Below are 23,212 nucleotides of genomic sequence, written 5' to 3' on the forward strand. Positions count from 1 at the left end.
CAATATTAAAGTAGTGACAACATATTTTAAAACAAAAAAAAATTATGACTTAAGTTAAACATGCCAAGGATGAAGATGAAAAAGAATTGAAAAAAAAAACCCTAGCCTAATCTATGCTAAAATGACAAATTTATAATCCAAATCATAAATATGCCTTACACACATTGCTCCCATGGATTTTATGCCTCCATGTGAACCAACATCAAAGCCAACAACTACCCATTTTGGATGTTGGGAGGTGCCGCCAAAAAGATGCATGCACTACACGAGCCAATAATTATTTTCCTTTTCTTTTATTTAATTTATCAAAAGATCTAAATACCCTAACCACAAACGATAAAAGCCATAATAAGAAATAAAAAAAGCCCTTTGATCTAAGATATGAAATTTTTTGCCTCTAAGTACACCTTAGTAATTACATTGTACCAAAAAAAGATAGAAAACTGAAAATACCCCTGCCCAAACAGTTAAACAAATTTAACTTTTAAAGTATTTTAAATATTATTTATTGCAAATAAAAGATTAAAAGATTATTACTCTTTCATTTAATGAAATTTAGTAATGATAAATGTGTATCATGAAAAAAAAACAATTTTGCTCATAAAAACAAGTTATATGGTTTAAATTATAAAAGATAAAATGATAATTTTACTATTACAATCCATGTAAATAAATTTATGATCTTTTTAGATTTTGTTTTAATTCTAGGCACAGACAGACACGTCCCTGCATTTGTTTTTCTGTTGACTGGGGAGAGAGTTTTTCTCTCATGCAGGGCAGGCTGGTGGGTGGGTGGGAAAACTCCATTCTAAGGTATCCTCCATCGGACTTGATAGTTGTGAGAATTGTGGGTCGGATATTTCTTGTCTGGACCTTTAAGCTATTAGGTTTTCAGCAGTATTGTTTGTTTGTTTGTTACCTTCAACTTTGAAGAATTTTCTTCATGCAAGCCATTTGACAACCCTAGCTAAGAAAACCCAGCCATATCGCATGGTCAAAGACTAAAGCAAGCCACCCCGTTGAAATTCCAGAGTCACATCCCAAGCCAACGTAGCCAAGCGACACCCTCTTGCCACAAAATGAAAGCAAATGCTCCAGCCACTCAACCAGGCGCGCGAAGCAGAACAAATATTACGCCAAGCCTGCAACACTCGACCATCCAAACCCAAATGAAGCTAAACCAAATTCCGAACCAAGCCAGCGGAGCAACATCTCACATGATGACTAAACAAATCCCAAGGCTATGCCAAGTTGAAGAGACCCTGCGCCGTTCGGATAAAACGTTTGAGGAACTGTGGGTTGACGCTACCCGTTTTAGCTTCTTTTTTTTTTTTTAAAAAAAAAGTGGGAGAAAAAAAAGAAGGAAGGGAAAAACCAAGTTACGCACGTGGGGAAAGTGTGTCACGTGCAAAGGGAATCCACAGTGCTCACACACGCCTGCCTCGGTTCCCATACGGGAACCCCATCGCCACCCCCATTTCATTTCATTCCGTTCCTCCATTTTCTTTCTTTCTTTCTTTCTTACTGATAAAAAAAAATAAAATAAATAAATAGCAGCAGCAGAAAGAGAAGACGTGGTATTACGAACAGGGCGTGACCTCACATCAAAACGAGAACACATACACAAGAAACAATGTGGAGAAGACTGGCCTCTTCACACCTCAGAACCCTAGTCACCACCACCACCACCACCTCCGCCCGATCCACTCAATCCCTTCTCCTCAATCGATCAATCATCAATCCATCTCCCTCCACTTCTCTCTTCAATCGCTATTTTAGCGCCGATTCAGGTCATCTAACTCTCTCTCTCTCTCTCGACTGTAGCCTAGTCTATTATAATCTCCTCTCAGATCTTCACCTACACACAATTACAACAACACTATTCCCTTGTGATTGTGGTTTTTGAGGGTAGTATTTGATTTTTTATTTTATTTAGGTATGTGCTAGGGAGATGAGATTTATTTTAAATCTATGAATTATTTTAAATTTTTAATTTAATATCTATGCCCGCTATTGGATTGAGTTGAAATAGATTTCCGATAAATGATTCTGCTGTTTAACGCTGAATAATTTATATTATCTGCGTCATTTATGGTGTGCGAATGCGCTTGTGGAAATTGAAATCAAATAATAAATTATGAAGAACTGCTTTGTAGTGGATGGTGCCGTGAAGAAGAGAGTTGAGGATGTAATGCCTATTGCCACTGGACATGAGCGGGAGGAGCTAGAAGCCGAGCTTGAGGTGATCCCCCCCCCCCCCCCCCCCCACTCCTGGAAAATGAGGAAAGGAAAAGGGAATTGTGTTTTCAATCATGTTAATAAAGCAAGAGAAATGAACTTTTGCGTTCTCTGATTTTTGGTTAGTCATTTTGATTTGCATGAAATGGGAAGGTAAATGGAACTGAGTGCAGTGTCACATGCACTTGTTCAAACTTTGTTTTGTTTGGACCTAATTATGATAATTTATGATGATAATGCATTGCATTTTTTTAATTCCAGTAGTCATCAACCAAGGTCTACTTTATCTCTTGGGTTTAATTATATAGTGGGTAAGAGATCATTCTGATTTCAATTGTTTTTTCTATTCAGGGAAAGAAACTTCTTGATATAGACTATCCCGATGGCCCTTTTGGCACAAAGGTTAGTGCTTTGCACTTTGCAACTTCAACAATGTTGATTCTGGTTTAGTATTGTGTTTTTAATAGATCAGGTCATTCTCTATGTGTGCTTTTATATATTATTATTGACCGCTGTTCATTTGTGCTATGAGCTGTGTTCTCATTGGTTGTAATGCTTTGTGTTTGTGTGACAAAAATGGTTCATGCCTTACCATATGTTGTTTTGAAAAAAAATGAAAACACAGTCATGATGGTGACAGCATTTTCTTGATTAGGATGCAAACTTGGCATGAGGAAGAAGTAAACTTCGGGTTGCTTGGTTTTTGTTTTCTCACTGTTGTGTTTCATTACATGGTTGAATGTCATTGTGATTGTGTAAGGTTTCTTGTGAAAGTTGGTCGACACAATGAGTGGTTTTGACCGTGATTTTGGTTAAAGTAAAGATTAAATGGATCCCTGTCTAAACTTGATCATTAACATGGCTCCTGTGTTGAGGTCTCTGGGATTGTGCCAAGGGCTGAGTCGCTTGACCTTTGTATTGCTCTAAAAGTTGTTTTTTAAATTGTACAGTATTATTTAAACAAAATTCATCATGTACTTAAGAACATGGTTAGTAATCAATAATGAAAAAGAAAAAAATCAGAATGAGAACGAGAAAAACCAATGAATCCAATGGGAACGAAAGACGGTTACTATGTTATACAGATCTGAGATGAGAAAAAGATTCTACGACAATAGTTAATTAATTGTTATTGGTGGTGGTGGCTGTGCTGGCAGCAATGAAGGTGGCAGGGGTGTTGTTTTGGGGCAGTAGGTGGTTTGGTGGTAGAGATGATGGCATTGATAGTGGAGGTGCTGATCAGGGTAGCTATGGTAAAAGTTTCAAGATCATTCCTATTCCTTGTATCTGAAATCCACATCCCATGGTTATATATCTAGAAGGACTTTTCTGATTCCATTTTTTTTAGTTTTACTCAGAGTTAATCACTGAATGAGTGGGTTTAATTTAATAACCTTTATTCACATTCATTCCCATTCTTGGAAGGTTAACAAGCAGAATCTAATGGCTCATGTTAGCCTGGGTTGGTTCAGTTCTCATTAGGGCCATATTTTGGTCCAACCTGCACTGTGCGCGTGTGCATACACATATATTTGTAGAGAAGTGGCATCACATTTTTCTTCACTAATTTTACATATGAGGTCTGTTTGTATACATTATGTTTATTTATATTAGATTCTTTCAGATGGATGTGTCTTTTGCTGTTATGATTTTATTTGCAAGCACAACTCTGCTAAACTGCCATTTGAATCTGCTGGTAGTTCAATAATAGCAAACCTCAAATAGGTGCCCTTCCGATTTTCTACCATTGTAAATGCTTGCAGGTCCTTTTTTAATGTAGATTTTATGTATGGATCACTGCCTATAATATGGGCCCTTTTGAATTGTCAACCATTCATTGCTGACAAGTTGTTATCTCTTTGTGTCTGTATTATACCCTCTGTTTTCATGGCTCAGAACTGTGATGATCTTGACTTTATATATTTCCCTTGTAGGAAAAGCCTGCTGTTATCAAGTCCTACTATGACAAGAGAATAGTTGGATGCCCTGGAGGTGAAGGAGGTTGGCTTCTATCACTCTTATATCTCCATTTTTGTTTGGGCTGATTAGTGCATCTTCACTGAAAGCAAAGGTAATTTATTGCAGTACATTGAACAAATGAAGTTCACATAATTTTCTCGTTTTTGAGTTGCAGAGGATGAGCATGATGTTGTGTGGTTTTGGCTGGAGAAAGGCAAGCCTCATGAATGCCCGGTGTGCACACAGAACTTTGTGGTAAGTAGAAGAGTTAAATTAAAATTACTTAGCAATTAGTAGGGCCTTCTCTGAAGTGTACCAAGCTTAACTTGAATGTCAATATGTATGTATAAATCTGGTCCTTAGATCTAGTTTTGTATGCATGTGAACATGCACCTGTGGTTGAGCATCGAAGGCTTTGCAGTTTTTATTCAGTGTTGAGTGTTCAATTACAAAGTGATGTCTATGGACTTTGTTTGGATTTGATTTTTGGATCACAATGTGCTGTCTATCATACCATTCATGACGTAGGGTAACTCAAGTAACAGAATGCGTAACCAAATAATTATCTTTCGGTCCAGATACATGGAATTCCATACAAATAGACCAAGTGTCTTTTTTTAACTGAATTGTCTTTGGTTGCACTTCTATAACAACAAGTTGCTTTGAGTAGTGCTGAAATTTCCTTATCATGTTGTTGATGTTTGACAGCTGGAAGTTGTGGGCCCTGGAGGACCGCCCGATGGACATGGTGACGACGATGATCATCATCACTAATTGCAGCTTTCAATTTTGCTGTTGGAATAAAATTTGAGAAGATGATGAGACAATTCCCAGTATACAATGCAGCTTCGAAGTTCAAAAGCTTCATAATGTCTTGTTTGTTTTTGATTGGTCCTTTATTGTTGTGGCAGTTGCTTTGGCAACAATTGGAATGGAATCTCATTTGTGGTTATGTAGACACAGACAGGTCAATTACTGGATCTCGGGATTTTGTTACGCCCTTTTAATGCATTGCAAAATAATCCATGGCATACATTCTTTCCAGTTTTTCATGGAACTTCATGATGGAGTTTCAAGGGAGCCATAGAATCTTTGGAGTTCTGTGACATGGTGCCCTTCTTGCTCCATCACCAGTACAGTATTCAATGTTATTATTGGCGTGTGCCATTGCAAAATTCGGAATGATGTATCACGAATAGCGAATGAATTTTATCAATCAAAACTTGGATTCTGATATTTAAGAGGAGGCCATGACCTTCAAATCTCACCTCTGGTCTTTCTTGCTGTTTTATCATTTATGCGAGTCTGTCACAAGAGAGAGCGGTGCGTGAGACCACGTCATCGTTGCATCAATGTATTGTATGCAAGGAAAACCGGAAAATGGAAACCCATCAGTTTATTAATAACAAATTATTAAAATAATATTTTTTTATTTTTTTTAATATTAACACCAAAATATATAAAAATAAATTAATTTTAAAAGAAAAAATCTAACTTTTTAGAAACAACTGTAAAAATGAATTGTTGTTGATGTATGTGTTCGAGACTTCGAGTAGCCTACAATGAATTTATTCCTATTTGGATAAAAGGTTGACGTTTCTTTTTTGAAAGTATGATAAAGAGATTCGGGTTAGTCTGTGGGTGATTTGGTGTTTGATTTCTTTGGATAATGCTAAATAAGTTTTATCAATTAAACGACTAGATAATCCCAAATGATAGCAAGATATTTCTTATCTCGCTCATGTTTTGAATTCGAATTTCAGAATCAATTTCGAAAGAATTTATTTATTTATTAAATCTACCATGTCAAGGTAAAAGTGAGTCCTTGATTTAATCTTGTAAATTCTTCTTGAATACAAATATAGAGATGAGTTTTTAAGATGGTTTCAGAAGAGATTTAATATTAATATTGTAATGAAGAATGAAAATCATCATTGAAAAAATAAAGAATGATCATGATGTATTTATTCTTCACAATGTGTATTCCTAAAGTTTTTTTCTTGAACAATAGATTCAAATATCATGTATTGACAAATAAAGCAATCTAACTAAAATTCAGTTCAGAAATATATTTTTAATTTTTGAATTATTAAAAATATATTTTTTTAAATGACCTTTATTTTGAAATTTATGAAGTTTCCTTCGTTACAAATCCACGGGGTCAGTACTGATAACGAAAGAAAATGTTCCATGCTGTATTTAAATTAATTCAAAGGGATAATTTTACATAACAGTATAAGCACATACTTTATAATTCTCAGCTTTTATCTTCTAGCTGGAGCAATATAACTAAATTTATCGGGTCTAAAAAACTTTAAAGAACTAAAAAACTCTAAATTGATCTTAAGCAATATGTCTGGACCCAACAACCCATGAACTTAGCCTAGGTGAAGAGCCTAGTTCTTATAGGCTCAACCTAAAAAATAGCCCGACACTACGAGCTCAGCCTAGGAGAAGAGCTCAATCCTCACGAGCTCAATTACATTTTAAATCTTACTCTTCATACATCCCCAGGTGTATAAAAAATCTTCAAGGACTTACCATAGTTCTATCGCATTAATATTTGTAGAAGACATATTTATCCCTCATTAATGTTATCAGGGCAAAATAACACTCCAACCTCTTCTCTACACAAAAAGATATGGCTCATGAGTTATAAATACCTATGAATCTTTCAAGCTTCAGGTTTATAATCTCTTCATTCTGAATATTTTTAGCATACATATTTTCAGAGTTTATCTCTTTAAAATATCATTGCATTTTTTCTTTCTAAAAAGATATCTAAACATTTTAGAGTCCCCACTTCTATAAAAAAAAACTTTTTTGTAGCTACTAGCCACCTTGACTTTCTAGACACCAGGCATTACCTACCAATCACTTTGGCTAGAAGAATAAATTAGATTGTTAAAACTAAGAGATTAATCAATTATCCAACATATAAGCCTTACTCTTAAGCTAATTGGATTTTTTGGTATATCATCATTGACACTTGTTTGTGGGAAACTGAACAAAAAGTCAGTTCATTCTTGTTTCTTAAAAGCTCTTTCCATAGTTGATGAAACCCCAACGCAATGGTAGCTATGCTAATGACTATGTTTACAGCCACGCCAATGACATGCCAACATTTATGCCTAGGCCACACCCCACGTGGCTATGTCAGTGGCTATATACGACTACACCTGCAATGACGCCCATGACTATGTCTACGATTAAACACGTGGCTACACTTCATGGTTATTCCCTAAGGTTATGCCCACAAACAATTTTTATAATAGTTTATACACACCAAAAGATGTCACCAGGATTTGAGGGCTCTGATGATACATAAAAGGTAACATTATGTGCTATAAGTATATATCCTTCCTTACTCTTGCTAGGCCATAAGCCTTCCTCTCACTCACTACTCTCCAAGGGATGAGTACGTAGTTTTCCTAGTGCAATAACACTATTCTTTAAGGAATACGTATGAGGTCTTCATTAGCAATAACACCACTCTCTAAGAGATGAGTATGTGTTCTATCTAATGCAATAGCACAACTCTTCAAGAGATAGGTATAAGGTTTCCTTATATAATAACATCACTCTTTAATGGATGAACTTGGTCTCCCTAGTGAAATAACATCATTTTTCAATGGATGAACTTTGTCTCCTTAGTTTAATAGCACCACTCTTCAAGGGATGAACTTGGTCTCCGTAGTGCAATTGTATCACCCTCAATGTGTTCCTTCTAACCTCTTAGAAATTTTCTAAGTATAAACTCACCCTCCATGAATTTCCTCCAACCACTTAGAAATTTTCTAAGTATAGGCTCACCCTCTTTAGATTTCTTCAATTATTTAGAAATTTTTTAAGTATAGGCTCCACCCTCCACGGGTTCCCATCGGCCTCTTAGAAAATTTTCTAAGTATAAGCTCACTTTTCTTGAGTTCTCCCAAGCCACTTAAAATTTTAAAGTACATGCTCACCCTTCTCGGGTTTCCCTTAGCCACTTAAAAATTTTATAAGTAGAGACTCACCCTTCATGGGTTCTCCCTAGCTACTTATAAATTTTCAAATATAGACTACACCCTCCATGAGTTCCCGTCAGTCTCTTAGAAAATTTTTTCAGTATAAGCTCACCCTTCTTAGGTTCCTTTCAGCCACTTAGAAATTTTTTAAGTACAGGCTCCACCCTTCATGGATTCCCCTCAACCTCTTATAATTTTTTCAAAGTATAGACTCACCCTTCTTGGTTCCCCTAGCCACTTATAATTTTTCTAAGTATAGGCTTACCTTCATCGAGTTTCCCCCAGCCTCTTAAATTATTTTTTTTTAAGTATAGGCTCACTCTTCTTCATAGAAATTTTCTAAGTTGGCTCACCCTCTTCGGGTTCCCCTTAACCTTTTAGAAAATTTTCAAGAATAGGCTCACCCTCAATGAGTTCTCCCCGGCCACTTAGAAAATTTCTAAGTACAAGCTCCACCCTTCATGAGCTCATTTCAGTCTCTTAGAAATTTTCTAAATATAGACTCACCTTTCTCGGGTTCCTCTTAGCCTCTTAGAATATTTTATAAGTATAGCCTTATCGTCAATAGTTTTCCCCAAGCTATTTAATATTTTTCTAAGTATATGCTTTACTCTCCATGAGTCCTTCTTAACATATAAAATTTTCTAAGAATGAGCTTCACCCTTTCTAAGGTCCCCCAACTCTTTAGAAATTTTCTAAGAGCTCACCCTCTTTGGGTTTTTCCAGCCACTTATAAATTTTTTAAGTATAGGCTCACCCTCTTTAGGTTTCTAAGTATAGGCTCATACCATTAAAAGACATTTAACTGCAAACTGAAAAGTTTATAAGTGCGTTTAATAAAATAAATAGAAAATTATATGTGCTAATAAATGATAATAAATTTATTGATTTCAACAAAAAAATTGAGTCGGTAAACTTAGATAAAGATGTCATTTCTTAGAAAAAAAAGAGATTGAATATGTGTTTCAATTTAAAATTAGGTCTTTAAAGTTTTAATTGGTTTGAATCAATAAAATTAAATTTTATTTTGCCAAACCAAGCTTTAACTCAACATCGAAATTTATTTTTAACATTACAAGAGCCCCATATAAAGCTAACCAAAACAAAACATTAAACTCAATCTCAAGTCTACTTAACATAAAAGGATTAAATTAAGAATAAAAAAATTCAAGTGACAAAAAAATTAAAGAAAAAAGTATTGTGGGTAACTATTACAACTTACAATGAACTGTGTTTTTTTTTTTTTAATGTTGTATTATTATTATTTTTTTAATTTCTTCAATCTTGCATTGCCTTTTTTTTAATGATTTCAAACACTATTTTATAATTGACTGAGCAATAATTTTACAAAACCAAACTATAATTAATTGTTAAATGGAAAGTAAAAGAACTTAATGAAAAAATAATGTGAATGAAAAGAAGAAGAAGATTTAAGGCAGTACACTACTTGTATATACAAAGTTTCCACCTCAAATCTTTTAATATTTGTATACTATACCATTCTCTTTTTTTTTTCATTTCAACAAACGCCCTGAATATATTTTCTAATCTATCTAATGCATGTCCCATCAAATTTTTTATCGCTACATTTGCTACTTTAATTTACATTCACTAATTAGTTTATCGATCTACAATTAAAATGTAGATCATAGGGAAACCTAAGCTAAAATGGTATGGTTCACAAATGTCTCGTCAGTAAGTGATCACCAGCTTCTTACCTAGAAAATATTATGCCTTTGCACTTTATTCACATTGTTGAAGATTGGAACCTTGTTGTCTCCTATTTGTAGAGCTAGCTTTAATACATTTGGAAGCCAGCTTAGGAATAACAACTAAAGCCTTCTTTCTATATAAAATAGGTTGCCTTAGTTTTATATCCCTGAGAATCCTGTCTTCTCCTTCATGTAATTTATCAGAATATTCCAACCCTCATGAAAATTTGCTAACCTGAGTGCTTTATTCATCTATTTTAATCTCCTGACAACAGCACATATATCGTCTGCGGTTTAATATGCAAACCCACAAATTAAAATAACCATTGACGTAATTGAGACTGATTCTTTCCCTACTGAACTTGGGGCATGGAATTTAGGTGTTGACAAGCAAGAAAGTTGCCCTTATTTATTTTCTTTTTCCTCCACAAACGAGGGAAATTGCCCTATTCGAGCGTTGACATTGAGCTTAAGAGCTTTTGATGGGTGCGGCATTTACTGCAATAACGAATTACGGCATGCCATGTCGGCCTGATTCTTTGGAGGATGAGTTTAGTCAACTAGTTGAATAAGAGCAAGTGCTTTTGAAATGTTCATGGAACCCTAAAAAAGAATACTCCTTGGGACTAATTATATATCACCATAGCTAAAGCTATAAAGCGAGTGGGACTCTGTGTGTGTGTGTGTGTTGCCTCAAGTTTGAAGTTCATAGCTAAGAATTCCTGGTTTTAAGAAGGAGAAAAGAAACATGGGTTGGGAACAACTGTAAATGGATGTCATCTGTATAGAAAGCAGAAAAGTTCTTCCACCATTGTTTCCTGTGTTAAGGCTGCTGCGTCTTCTAGGTGACCTACGAAGTGACATCTTATGATGAAAGGGCAAGACCCTTCGGCATTTCACTCTGTGATCTACTCAAAGTGTGAAACATTTGATGGTGGGTCTGCACGTCAAGACTACTTATCTAGCTGAGGCTAGCTAGGATATATGCTACAGCTGGCCCTGGCTTACAAACTTAGTAGCCAATCACATAGAGCAAATCATATTCCAATCCTGGCATTTGGATCTCAATTTGTGATGGAACATGTGGTAGGTGCAAAGGGAATTTTATTTAGGGGAGTTAAAAAGGAGCTGAAGAACTCTTTGTGATGTCTAGTGGTGTTGATTGAAGTGACACCCATTTTAGAGATTCCTGATCTTATCATTTAACAAAGGAATTGTGTGAGTGTATAGAACTTTCAACCAGAATGGAATGAGATGAAATTGGAGTAGGTCCTCGAATGCTTTGCGATTTTGTAAAAGCATGCCTCGGGATGGACATTTATAATAACAATCTAAAGTACTCCAGCACTAGGAAAAAGTTCACAGTGAGTTAGAGAAAGTTCTTCCTAGCAAAACACTCAAAAATCCCTCCTGAAAACCTTACCATGAATCCATAGTGCATTCTGCAAAAGGGAAGGTGCATTATGTTTGACCATCAGAGCATCATCCGCATGCGCGCTAGCACATACACACACATGAACGCTTACAAATTAGCACTTGAGATTCTTTTTTGAAGAAATCTCGGGAAATAGCTTACAAGACAGCCTCTTACAGAGAAAGAAAGAAAGAAAGAAAGAAAAGAACTGTGCTCATGTTTCCCCCCCATGACATTAGCATAAACAAACAAAAATTTTATTGGTGGGACTTGAGCTACCAAAAACTATCATGGTGGGAAACAGAAAAGCAAGAAAGAGGATTGGAAGGAGAGAAAAAAGTCGACATGCTTTTTCATTTGTCTCTTTCTTTTGAAAAATGCAGGTTGTTAATATGAAAATTCACACACATATTCTGGCAGACATATCATTATGTTCTGTGCACCTGTATACAGTACATTCATGTAAATATAAAGAAAATCCAACTTCTCATCATTATTTACTTCTGTTGCTGGGCAATACTAGTCCATGAATATCACACTTTGTTTGTCTGTCATCGATAAATCGGACACTTGAAACATCTCTTTAAGTTTGTGGTTAATGGGAATCTGTCGATCATCAGAAATGCATAAACAAATGATTGAGAAAATATATTTCGTAAAGCTGACTTGGGTTTATTCTTTCTTGTTTTCAGTAATATTCTTGAAAGCTGTTGTTGATTGTTGCTCTTCTTCTTGTTGTTATTAATTGTTTGGATTTCTTTTTAGCCACTTCCCCCAAGCATTAGATTCCTCTCTATGTTGCAAAATCGCAGAGCCTTCCCTCTCTCCTAGCTGGGCGGCTCAGAAATGGATGATTGTGCTCCTCTCTGCCTTGATTCTCTCTGCTCTTAAAAAGATTTCTTCCTTTTTTTTTTCTTTTTTTTTCTCTTTCCTTGTCTTTTTCGCCCTCTCCTTTTCCTGGATGCCTTGCCTCTCCCCTTTTCAGTTTCTAATTTGTAGCTAGTGTACACACTACACATAAAAATCTTACTAGTGAAAGATATGCATATTCACTTGTCTTATTCCTTTTCCACACTATAAATACACATTGTCTTTCTAGGTTTTCTTCATTGCAGTAGCTCCTCTTCTTGTCATTTATTAACATATAGGAGGTGCACTAAGGTGTTTGGTCCCATCCTCAAAAATGAGCTACCAACAACACTTTTCTATGGGTTCTGGTTTGTTTCCTTCCATATCTTGATTGCCTGTTTTCATTTCAATTTGAATATAGTTTTGTTCCATCAATGCAATGTTAAATGAATGTTGATCTTCTTGGTTTCATGTGCAAGATTTATGTTTTCCTTTTTATTCTGTTCTTTCAACCTCATGGTATATGAGAACGGAGAAGTGACTTCATCGCTTCAATATTCAGGTAGTAGACCTGCTAGAAGGAACTTTGAATTTGGGAGGACTTATGTGGTGAGGCCCAAAGGAAAACACCAGGCCACTATAGTTTGGTTACATGGTCTTGGTGACAATGGTTCAAGGTATTAATTGTAGCTGTTATTTTCCCTTTTTTTTTTTTTTTTTTTCTTTCATGGCATTGACATAGTGCTCTCTACCCATTCAAAACCAAGTTTCAGATTCCGAAACTCTCCTCCCCCAAAGAAGCATAGAAGAAACTTTTTCCTTAGATTTGTAAAAGTTGCAGACAACATATTCTTTATATTCAAGTCCATCATGGAATTAAGTGTTTTCAGACTCAAACATCATCATGTCGGTAGCATATCACTAATCAGCAAGCTATTGATCACTATTTTTCTGTGCAGTTCATGTGATAAACAGTCCAACTGGGGTAGTGGGAACTCAATGATTAATTGTAAACATGCCTTGGTTATTCCATAACTTGCCGACAATGATTTATGCTTTTTTATCTTTTCCTCCTTTTGTATTACATACAAATTCTGTGTTGGAATATGGTGGACCTTTTGGTTTGATCAAGGACAAGGATAAGATAAAGGAGTTCACAAACGTTAACACAGAGGCATGTTCTTTATTGGAGGGTTCCGTACGATGTCACATATTTTCAATGTTAATCTCCCTTCACTGAGATTCTCATTAGAATAAATTCCATGGGGAGAGCAGCAGCGCCGTGAAATAATGTTGATCAAATTATTCGTCCTTTCCTGTTTTTGTCTTGTTTGATACTGTGCTTAATTTGGGTAGGCTTTAATTGGATAACTTGTAGATGCCATATTCATGAATAGGTGACCACCACTTCGCTTAATTCTGGCATGCAACCCAACAATGATAAGCAGACATTTCTTGAAGGATATTCATATGCACTTAAGCAATAGATTGTTTCTAGAGATCATCTTTGATCTCTGAATCCTATGGGATGGCCAATGAACACAAATCCATGCCCCATGTTGAATTTGCTTTGTTCTTTCACTGTCGAAAACTTCGAAGATAAAGATATTCGTGCATTTATGTCTTCCACTGCTGCTTTTTCTCAAATGCTGTGATCATACTTAGAAAATATACTGCAGATGTTTATTAATAATTTATATCTTAAAACCAAACATGTTTCTCATTTTATTCTCTGTTTGGTTGCAGCTGGTCCCAGCTACTGGAAAATCTCCCTCTTCCAAATGTAAGGAATTCATTTTGTATTTTTTTTTTGCTTCCTAATCTTGTGCACTCTGAATAAATTTATATTTCTTTTTTTTGTGTGCTTTATTTATCACCTTGTGGATGAACTGTTAGTCTTACCCCTCCATAAGTATCTTATGCTTTGAGTGAAGCTCATGATGCAGATTAAATGGATTTGCCCAACTGCTCCTACTCGTCCTGTGGCACTGCTGGGTGGATTTCCTTGCACTGCATGTAAGAATGATCGCCTTGTTTTTTCTTTTTAATTTAATCACCATCACGCACTACACTTCCATCTTCAAATATTTCATGACGGAATCCATTCACCTATTATACTTATGAAATTTGTACAGGGTCCGACGTTGGAGAAATTTCAGAAGATAGCCCAGATGACTGGGAGGGTTTAGATGCTTCAGCAGCACATATAGCAAATTTACTGTCTACTGAGCCAGCTGATGGTATTTTCGAGGCTTTATTTTCTGTGAAAATCTACCTAATCTCATGCAAATTTATCCTGTTGTAAGATTTTATAAAGTACCGTGTGCTTATTACACTGCTTACAAGGGCAACTGATTTTAACAAAAAGTAGAAGTTCAAGTCCATCTGAACTATATGAAAGCAATGCTTTCTAGCCTGTACCAATTTACTCCAAACTGTAACACTGGATTATGCACCTTTGATATGTCGTCCGCTAGGTTGAACTTCTCAGTGCAGTTCTCCAAGTCGCAGTTATCAGATATGTTCTACTAATTAAGTCATCTAGTATCAGTTTAATGCATAACCTCTGTCCATATTATCTGATTCAAATATTGGCAACTTCATTCTTGCAACACCTTTTGTGACAGTGAAAGTTGCTATTGGAGGCTTCAGTATGGGTGCTGCAACAGCCATTTATTCTGCAACTTGTGCAGCCTTGGGACAATATGGTAACGGTAATGCGTATCCTATCAACCTCAGAGCAGTTGTTGGACTAAGTGGCTGGCTTCCAGGTTCAAGGTATGACCATGCTGAGCTTTCCTTCTCGAATAAACCCTTTTATCCTCCAGCTATTACATGGATGAGGGATCGGTGGATCCTCCTGTTATCTAAGGAGAGCATCTATAGAGCTCAGTACTTGTTTGCGAAATCTTCCCATATTTCTAGTTAAGAGAGCCTTTTGTCATACAGGAGCTTAAGGAGCAAAGTCGAAGGGTCACACGAGGCTGCGAGGCGTGCTGCATCGTTGCCCATTTTTCTTTGCCATGGAACAAGTACGCACTCCAGTTTTTGATGTCTCTAAAATGCTTCATTTTTTTTTAACTAAGATATCAATCTAGCATAATATAAATGGTGGTGGCACTTCAACAATCTGGACAGTTTATGAAGCTGAATTGAATAGCTGGCTTTGCTCTGGTGACAGGAGTTTCATAAGAACTTACTTACCCCCTTTGAGGCGTTTTTCATCGCTATCACGATTTTATACGGCCCTGTGCAACTGATCTGCTCAAATCTACAATGTTATTACTCAGCATGTCTATAGAAATATAGGGAATTAGTAGCTTTGTCTACAACCCATCATAGCAGTGAAAATGCCTTGAAATCGACCTAACTCTTCACCTTGATCAACCAACTATTTCCATCGCTGTCACTATAGGATATACATGTTTTCCTTTCCAATTGAATATGCAATTAATGCGACAGTAACATACCTTTTTCAGGTGATGATGTAGTCCCCTATAACTACGGAGAGAAATCTGCTCACAGCTTGAATACAGCAGGATTCCGAAACCTGATTTTCAAATCTTATGAGGGGTAAAAAAATTTCTTCTAAAAGCAGGAATTAACTTTTACTGGTGAATGTAACTTGAAGCAATTTTTGAGGGCTTAATTTGGCTGCAGGCTTGGTCATTACACGGTCCCCAAAGAAATGGATGAGGTTCGCAATTGGCTCACAGCCAGGCTGGGGCTTGAGGGCTCCCGCTCTTAGTTGCAGAACAGAATCGGCTTCGGGTTGGAGCTTATAGGAGAAAGAACAGGGAAAACAATAACGGGAAGAGGATGACTAGATTTTTATAAGTAGGTAGTAATAGAACAGGTTATGGAGAATATGGTATAGATAATATAACCTTCCTAATTCCCTTTTGCTTTCTTGCCTGACCTTAAAAATAAATCTTGCATGTTTTCATTTTGATTGTATAATTTAGCAGTGATGGGTCTAATCACTTCTGCTTGCTCAGCATTTTGTTTTGGTTAATCTAATATTCAGTCTAGTGAGTTTTGCCTACCATGGTTTCCTCTCTCTGGTGAAAGCATGACTGTTTGAGTTTTCAGTTATCCATTCAAGTTTCCATACCACAACTTGGATAGAAGGAAGACAAGATCTTTGATCTTGGATTCACTGTATCCCAAAAATAGAAATAGGAGAAAGGAGAAAAGTGTTGCATTCATGTATATGCACATGCACAAAAAGAGATTATTAACCTACAAGAGTACTCGTTCAGAAAAAATAAAATATAATCCCATAATAGTACCTGAAAGAGTAATATAAGCAGATGATCACAGAGTGATCAACGAGAATTTAAAAATTGCTTGAAGTTGTAAATTTAAGTAGCAACTGGTAAGCTGTAATGTTATCTAACCAAACAAAGGTGAAGAAAAGGGTTAAAGTTTAGCACTATTGAGAAAATTATGCTTCCAAGATTTCTTGGACAAAATGGTTGAGCTTGTGAGCAGTTAATTTGGAATATATCCTGGAGGACAGTACTCAACTCGCTTCAGCTTTGAGTAAGAAAAAACCCATATTTTGCAGACATGTTGCAATGGAAATCCAAATAACAAAGTTATCACATTCCACACTTAGCATATTCCAGTCATTGGTAGCCAGTGCTAGCTTTATGATCGCCATCATTTTCATGGATTGCAGCCTGTGACTTACTATATGGAGTAAGGGGAGGGAAAGAAGGCAAATCCTGCAGAATGAATTTGCATCCACTTCTCAACCCCTGTGACGAGCTTGATCTTAACTCATGTGAACGAATTTTTGGAGGAGACACCCATTTCTGATTAGGTGAGCAAGATTTCACTCCCTCTGTACTGGGGGTACAGGTGTTCTTGAGTGTCTCAGGCGTAGCATCCTCCATCATGTTACAGAAAAAGCTGTCAGAACTGAGCTCAGGCAGAGCCTCACATCCATATAATTTTGGAGGAAGACTACTAGGTGAATGGTGCCAATTAAGGTAGCCAGATGGTGAGAGGACGCTGCTTTCTTGTTGCGATTGACCTAGAAATTGTTTTGAACAGTCCCTTATGTTGAGAGAACCTGAAGAGGCCACTGCACCTAAGAGACAATGTGATGGTGGAGTCAGATGGCCTATATCAGCAAGTTCTTCCCATGTTGATGAGAATTGATTAGGTCTCTCAGCTTTGATGCAATCATTATGACTCTCCAAAGTATCCAGCTGCTCCCGAGATGGATTATTCCATCTTTCAGCTCTTCTGTTACTTGTTTCTGCAATTTCATCATCATGTAGAAATCAATTTGATAGTGACTTTAGAAAAGGGGCGATCGAAATATTCATAGTTTAATCCAAAGTATTTGTCCTAGATCGAATTCCAAAAAAAATCCGAAATCCAAATGAGGATTTACATCAGGAAACAGCAAACTTCAACAACCTCCACAATTGCCATCGATTTGAGTCTACAAAATATAAAAATCTTAAAGATGCCTAAAGCTTCAGTGGTCGTACAATTCATGGGATCAAAGGCATACGACTACTGATTGATATTTCAGGCTTTAATGATGTTGCCAATGAGAGAAGTTGTTCCCGCTCTAAACTTTCAGACAGTTCCGAGTACAAGTCTGAAAGTATTAAGGTAAGGATGATGTAAAAATGACCGTACATATCTCGAGAAAGCATTCGAGGAAAGGCATTTGATAATTGCAACATTGTTCTCACCGAACTTGTATGCTTGAAAAAGCTCAGAGGTATCAAAATATGCCATTATCACAAGAAATGAAGCAGTACCAACGTGCATTTTAAAAGTGAATACCAAGAAAGTTTTAATAAATCAATCTTGAAATTGACACGAGGCTACAATTTGCTAATATCGCTACAGTACTCTTGCATCCCATTAAAGTTTGAAGTCGCATACCCTAATTGCTCGTGAGAAAAGAAAATGGAAGTATTATTAGTTCAACAAGTTCCATTTCTGATGGTAGGAGATTGGTTCTTTTCTTTGTTTTCCGAAGCCAATGTTTGAATATGGATTCAGCATATGATCAAACTAACTGAAAATGGCTAATCAATAGAGTAAAGTGTCACCTGTTTTGTTTCCATAAGGATTGTAACATCCTTCACATCGGCATCCATTACAGCATCCAACTCCACCCTTAGAATACAGAGAATGTTTACAAAATAAGAACAGCTTAAAGATTGAATATGTCATGTAATTTCCAGTTTAAATATGCCATCCTAATTGAACAAAATAATCATAACATCAATGTCGAAATGCTATGTGTAATCAATTTCATCCAAACTAGAAATGAGAAAGAACAGTACTTTTTTAGAAACTCTTTTGCAGAAATACTGCCAGGAATGTTGATACAAACCTGAAAACATTCACAATATTTTTTAGAACACTTTGACTTCTTGCAGTTGCACCCTTTCTTGTGCCTGGATGAGGATGTTTTCATCCATTTTCCTTCTTCCTGTATATCATTTTCACCTCAAATAAAAAATTGAGGCAAAGAAACAAGATGAGCAACTTGAAAAATGAGATTACCATCATATTTGCTGGAGAGTTGGTGGCATTATTGACAACTTTTGGAGCAAAAGCAAGAGGATTACGGGCTTCAGTTTGTTGTCGCATATCGAGAACTGTGTCCTCATATTCAGGCTTGTTAATGCAATTTACACATGAACAAGTATCTAGACAATAAATTCCAGCAGCGAAGCACTCGCAATAACTGCCCAATAACAAAAATTGTAGGTGAGACAGTGGAAAATAGCAGGGATTATTGATTTTCTATTTTTCAATGAGACCTGAGGTAGTTCGCAAGCTTAGATGAACTAGTTCGTTTTCTTTTATACATGGAAAATTAAGGGACTGTGGACCATTATGAAAGGTGGAAGTCATCCCCAACTTCTGAAAGCGTAAGCAATTCATAGAACTAGAAAATTCATAAAACTTCCATTGTTTTTCATTTTAAGGGCATTAAAGATATCACCTGCCACTCCTGTAACGCACCATTTGTAATTACCGAACAAGTGTGAGCCACAAAAGCATGTCGATGCTCTTTTTTCTTTTAATAAAATAAAGCAAGTAACAAAACAAAATCTAAAATTTTCTCCACTCGTAGCTACTGTTCACTTACAGTTTCAAGCATCTTGATTTCTTACAGTTGCAACGTCTACAACCCTCACTCTTGATGGTGTATTTTGCCTTCTTCCTAATTAACATCACCAACAAATACAAAACGTAAGCAACTTGAAAGGGTATAACTGAGATTCGGAATGTTTGAATAAAAAACATTCAGGTATTCCACCTATTCCTCTCAGGGCTCATTTGGTTTATGTCAGCATATTCTGAAGAAGGCATTGTCCCCTTGCACAGAGATGCCTGCTGCTCATATGGTATCAAATGCAGAGAATCACATGGAGGTTGCATAATACTACTAGATTGATAACTGGAAGAACCTGCTCCCGCAGCAGCTTGACTCTCCTGCTGTTCATATCCCAAGTGAGAATAAATTTCCCCAAGAAAAGATAAGACTGGGATACCGTCTATTTCCTTGCATAAATAATGGTCCCTATCAGACATTAACTTCTCCTCTTGTTGGTGTAGATTACTTCCCAATTTCTTACTTGTACTAAATTCTGAGCCCACGGACTCAGATCTGACAAAGCTATTTAAATGCAAATCTCCGCCCGAGGGAATACAAGCTGATACAGCACGGTTTCCATAATTTTGAGCTGATCTAACAGATTCACATGCAGATGGGGAGAAAGAGGACCACAATGTTGCAGTCTGGGAACAACTTCCGGCCTGCCAAATGCCAGAGATTCCTCTTGTTTCAACATGAGGTGGAACCAAACTCTCAAAGTCTGTCTGACGGGCTGGTAAGCATAAATTGGCTGTCTCATGAGTCCCATTACCCGCATGTTTGCAGGACATTGCAGCCCCGAAATGCAAATGTCTACGTATGCCACGATGGCGCTGATCAGCCTCCTGTATTGAATATAACATTGCACTGCCGTAATTAACTCTCGAAGAAATTGGATATGAATTACTCTTGGCAATACCTTAAATAAAATATTAAATGGTAAGTTATTGTTTTTGCAAGAGAAACTTCACAAATCTCTTCAAACTCACAATTCATCAAGGATAATAAAATAAAAATAAGAATAAGAATGGGAGTATAAATTAAATTACATGTTTTATTAAATTGTGCACAAATTTCTTGGCATCTAAGTAAACTCTTCATGTTACATTTTTCCGTTAACACACAATACATAAAGCACCAAAATCTTGATTGGTGCATAATAACTCAAGAGCCATTGAAGCTTAAGCTTGAAAACCCTCTTGATTGCAACAAAGTGTGTGCTCCAATTATGCATCGCCTTTTCTAGTAGGTCCTACTGTCTTTTCCCAGGATAAAGGACGATCGTTGAACCAAGTGTTATGAAGTAGAAGAATATGACACCATCTTTGATATTTAAATTTAATAAGTTGCACCTTTGTAGTCAAATAAGATTCAGTTGAGTCTCAACCAGGACTCAGAAACTTTTTCTGCTAAAGAAAATTTAGGGAAACCCTAAGCAGGACGGAAGCCTGCAACGACACTGACGCACTTGAACAAGACACTTGAATGATATTGTCCGTATCAAAGAACGCATCACGGGGCACAGCTTCAAATACTATAAATAGAAAAGGATTTCCTAACAGAAATTAAAAGTATCCAGTGCAATCATATTATCTTGCTGACAGCACGTACGTCGATCTCCACTTCACACCAAATAATTTTAAATTTCGATAAAACAGATGAAGAACTTAAATCCAAAAGGTCAACATTGCATAAAAGAATATAACTAGGTTGAACAAAGCGAGAAGAAAAAAGCAGCAATATCTCCTGCACTATAAAAGGCTATAAATTTGAACATGAAATAAACTACACAAGTTTTGTATTATACGATGATGTATAAGAAACAGGAAATCAGTTTTTACCTTAACAGATTCTTTTGATAGCGATCCTAAACTCTCTTTAGAATATTTATATGCCTCATCTCTCTGCAAAAATTCAGGAAATATCTGAAAACTAGCACCAAGTTTATCATGTTGATCACCTGCAGCCTGCAGCTCAATATTCTGAGGAAGGTACAACAACGGGAAACCAACTGAAATTTCATACTGAAATTCTTGTTAAATTAACATGCACATAATGAACCCAAATCAATTTATTCACCTGAGGTGAAAATAGTTCATGGTGCTGTTCTCCAAAAAATGTGCCCCCAAATATATCAGACTCGACATGATCATCAACATTTCCAGGCAAACACTGCAGGAACTCTCCGAACCTCTCAGTTTCTTTCTCTCGTGCAGTGGCATCAAAAAAATTCATTGAAACAGAAGGGATTTCCTCTCCAGTTTGGTCTGACATCAACACTGTAGCCTTTCCATTGCCAGCATTAGTATCATCAGCTTTAGTGGTGGTTTCTTTGTGGCTTGTAAGGCTACTCATTGAAGAGTTCATAATACTGTCCTCCTTGAAAGGATCAGCCAGATGTTCGTCAATGCATCCTGAAGAACTGTACGATTGAACTTCCTTTTGAAAGCAAGGCATCAACTGAGGTTTCGGTTGAATATCACTTTGTCTATAAACATCTGAACCTGGCATCTCGCTGACAACATACAGATTAAAATCTTCAATAACAGAAATCAATGGTGTATTTTTCATTGAAAAAAAATGATAAATTCACTGCAACACGGACATCATAAACAAAACGAAAACGGTAGAATATTATAACATCAATAAATCTCGAACCTTAATAGGAAACTATTGTGTTGCTGCAGATCTACACTAACAGATCTTATGGGAGAGTGATTACTAAGGTAATTAAAACGAAATACCTACAATTGAAAAAAGAAAAACAGAGAAATTAAACAGAAGAAATCACACAATTCAGACTGTTTCCAAATTAGAAAACTCTAACCAAGCAGTTATGGGAGGAGAACATAAGGGGGTACGGGTACCTATAATCTTCACTAAAGAATCATAACAATGACACTATGACATGAAGAAGAAAACAATAATAAACATAAAAGAAAAGGAAGCAAAGAAATAAAGTAACAGATTACATCGTTTGAAAAATAAAATCCTGTCAGGAATAATAGTCATGTAAATTTGGAAAGTGAACAGAAACATTGGAAATGAAAGAACCTAGATGCAACAGAGACAGGTCCATTTCAGCGTCAAGAAAACAATCATAATAAAACCGCATTATTAAACCATCTGAAATATATAAAAAAATTACAATGGCTCAAGTACTTGTAGCAAATTTTCGTAAAAAGTTAAGAACTTGCAAGGAAATTAAACAAAAAAAAAAACTTGGAGAAGTTGGTTTATCCCCAAATTCCCAGATCAAAAACTTGACAACAAGAAACAGTGATTGCCATACAAATCAAAAGGGTCGTTCATAAAAGGAAAGAAAGCACAAACAATGTGTTTTCTTGGGGAAAGGTGGAAGAAAGACAGATACTTAGAGGGCCACACGAGAGAATGCAGGCGATGAGGACGTGAAGGGGATGATGCGATTGGGTTCAGGAGAATCGATATTATTGTTTTAAAACAGTAGTGGTAAGAAGGTTTTGTAACATCACCATCATCATCGAACAAAAATGTTTTGGTTTGGAATATGAAGATGACAATAACAAGAACAGCATAATCAGAGGTGCGGATTTTGTTGACGTTTCTTTTTGAACCTTCCTAGCAAGCGGGAACATAATTTTGTTTTCCTTTTTTCTTTTTTTATTTATTACTAGGGACTAGGTTTCCATAGCAATCCATAATAAGCCCATTCCATAAGCAAATACATCATTATCAGATAATTATTACCGTTATCATTATCAAATATGATGGAAGAAATGGGAGAGACCCTGTTCATAGACCGTGTCTTTTTTCTTTTTTTCATTTCCCTCATCAAACTTTTTAAATTATAATTTCATTCCTTAGTTATATATTATGATTTTATATGTTGATATTTCTTCTAACTTTC

General features: G+C 36.2%; 2 protein-coding genes and 1 pseudogene across 3 annotated transcripts; 2 read left to right on the top strand and 1 right to left on the bottom strand.

Moving 5' to 3' along the window:
- The first annotated feature begins 1,445 nt into the window (after nucleotides 1-1,445).
- LOC133677479 (cytochrome c oxidase subunit 5b-1, mitochondrial-like) lies at nucleotides 1,446-5,241 on the top strand. The gene is made up of 6 exons (XM_062099571.1): nucleotides 1,446-1,790; nucleotides 2,157-2,242; nucleotides 2,590-2,640; nucleotides 4,173-4,239; nucleotides 4,373-4,452; nucleotides 4,906-5,241. The coding sequence occupies exons 1-6, from the start codon at nucleotides 1,634-1,636 to the stop codon at nucleotides 4,969-4,971; spliced, it is 507 nt and encodes a 168-aa protein (XP_061955555.1). The 5' UTR covers nucleotides 1,446-1,633; the 3' UTR covers nucleotides 4,972-5,241.
- Nucleotides 5,242-12,024: 6,783 nt separating this feature from the next.
- LOC133700358 (uncharacterized) lies at nucleotides 12,025-16,224 on the top strand. 2 transcript variants are annotated; one of them, XM_062123861.1, is made up of 9 exons: nucleotides 12,025-12,547; nucleotides 12,742-12,856; nucleotides 13,926-13,962; nucleotides 14,114-14,195; nucleotides 14,315-14,419; nucleotides 14,807-14,957; nucleotides 15,129-15,211; nucleotides 15,659-15,752; nucleotides 15,840-16,224. In XM_062123861.1, the coding sequence occupies exons 1-9, from the start codon at nucleotides 12,514-12,516 to the stop codon at nucleotides 15,925-15,927; spliced, it is 789 nt and encodes a 262-aa protein (XP_061979845.1). In that variant the 5' UTR covers nucleotides 12,025-12,513; the 3' UTR covers nucleotides 15,928-16,224. The 2 variants fall into 2 exon arrangements, with proteins under 2 accessions (XP_061979845.1, XP_061979854.1); XM_062123870.1 differs by having other exon boundaries at nucleotides 12,037-12,547; nucleotides 14,126-14,195.
- A 586-nt stretch (nucleotides 16,225-16,810) lies between these two features.
- Nucleotides 16,811-22,225, bottom strand: LOC133690307 (uncharacterized; annotated as a pseudogene).
- Nucleotides 22,226-23,212: the final 987 nt, after the last annotated feature.

Source organism: Populus nigra, chromosome 1 (assembly GCF_951802175.1).
Source record: "Populus nigra chromosome 1, ddPopNigr1.1, whole genome shotgun sequence".
NCBI classification, from domain to species: Eukaryota; Viridiplantae; Streptophyta; class Magnoliopsida; order Malpighiales; family Salicaceae; genus Populus; species Populus nigra.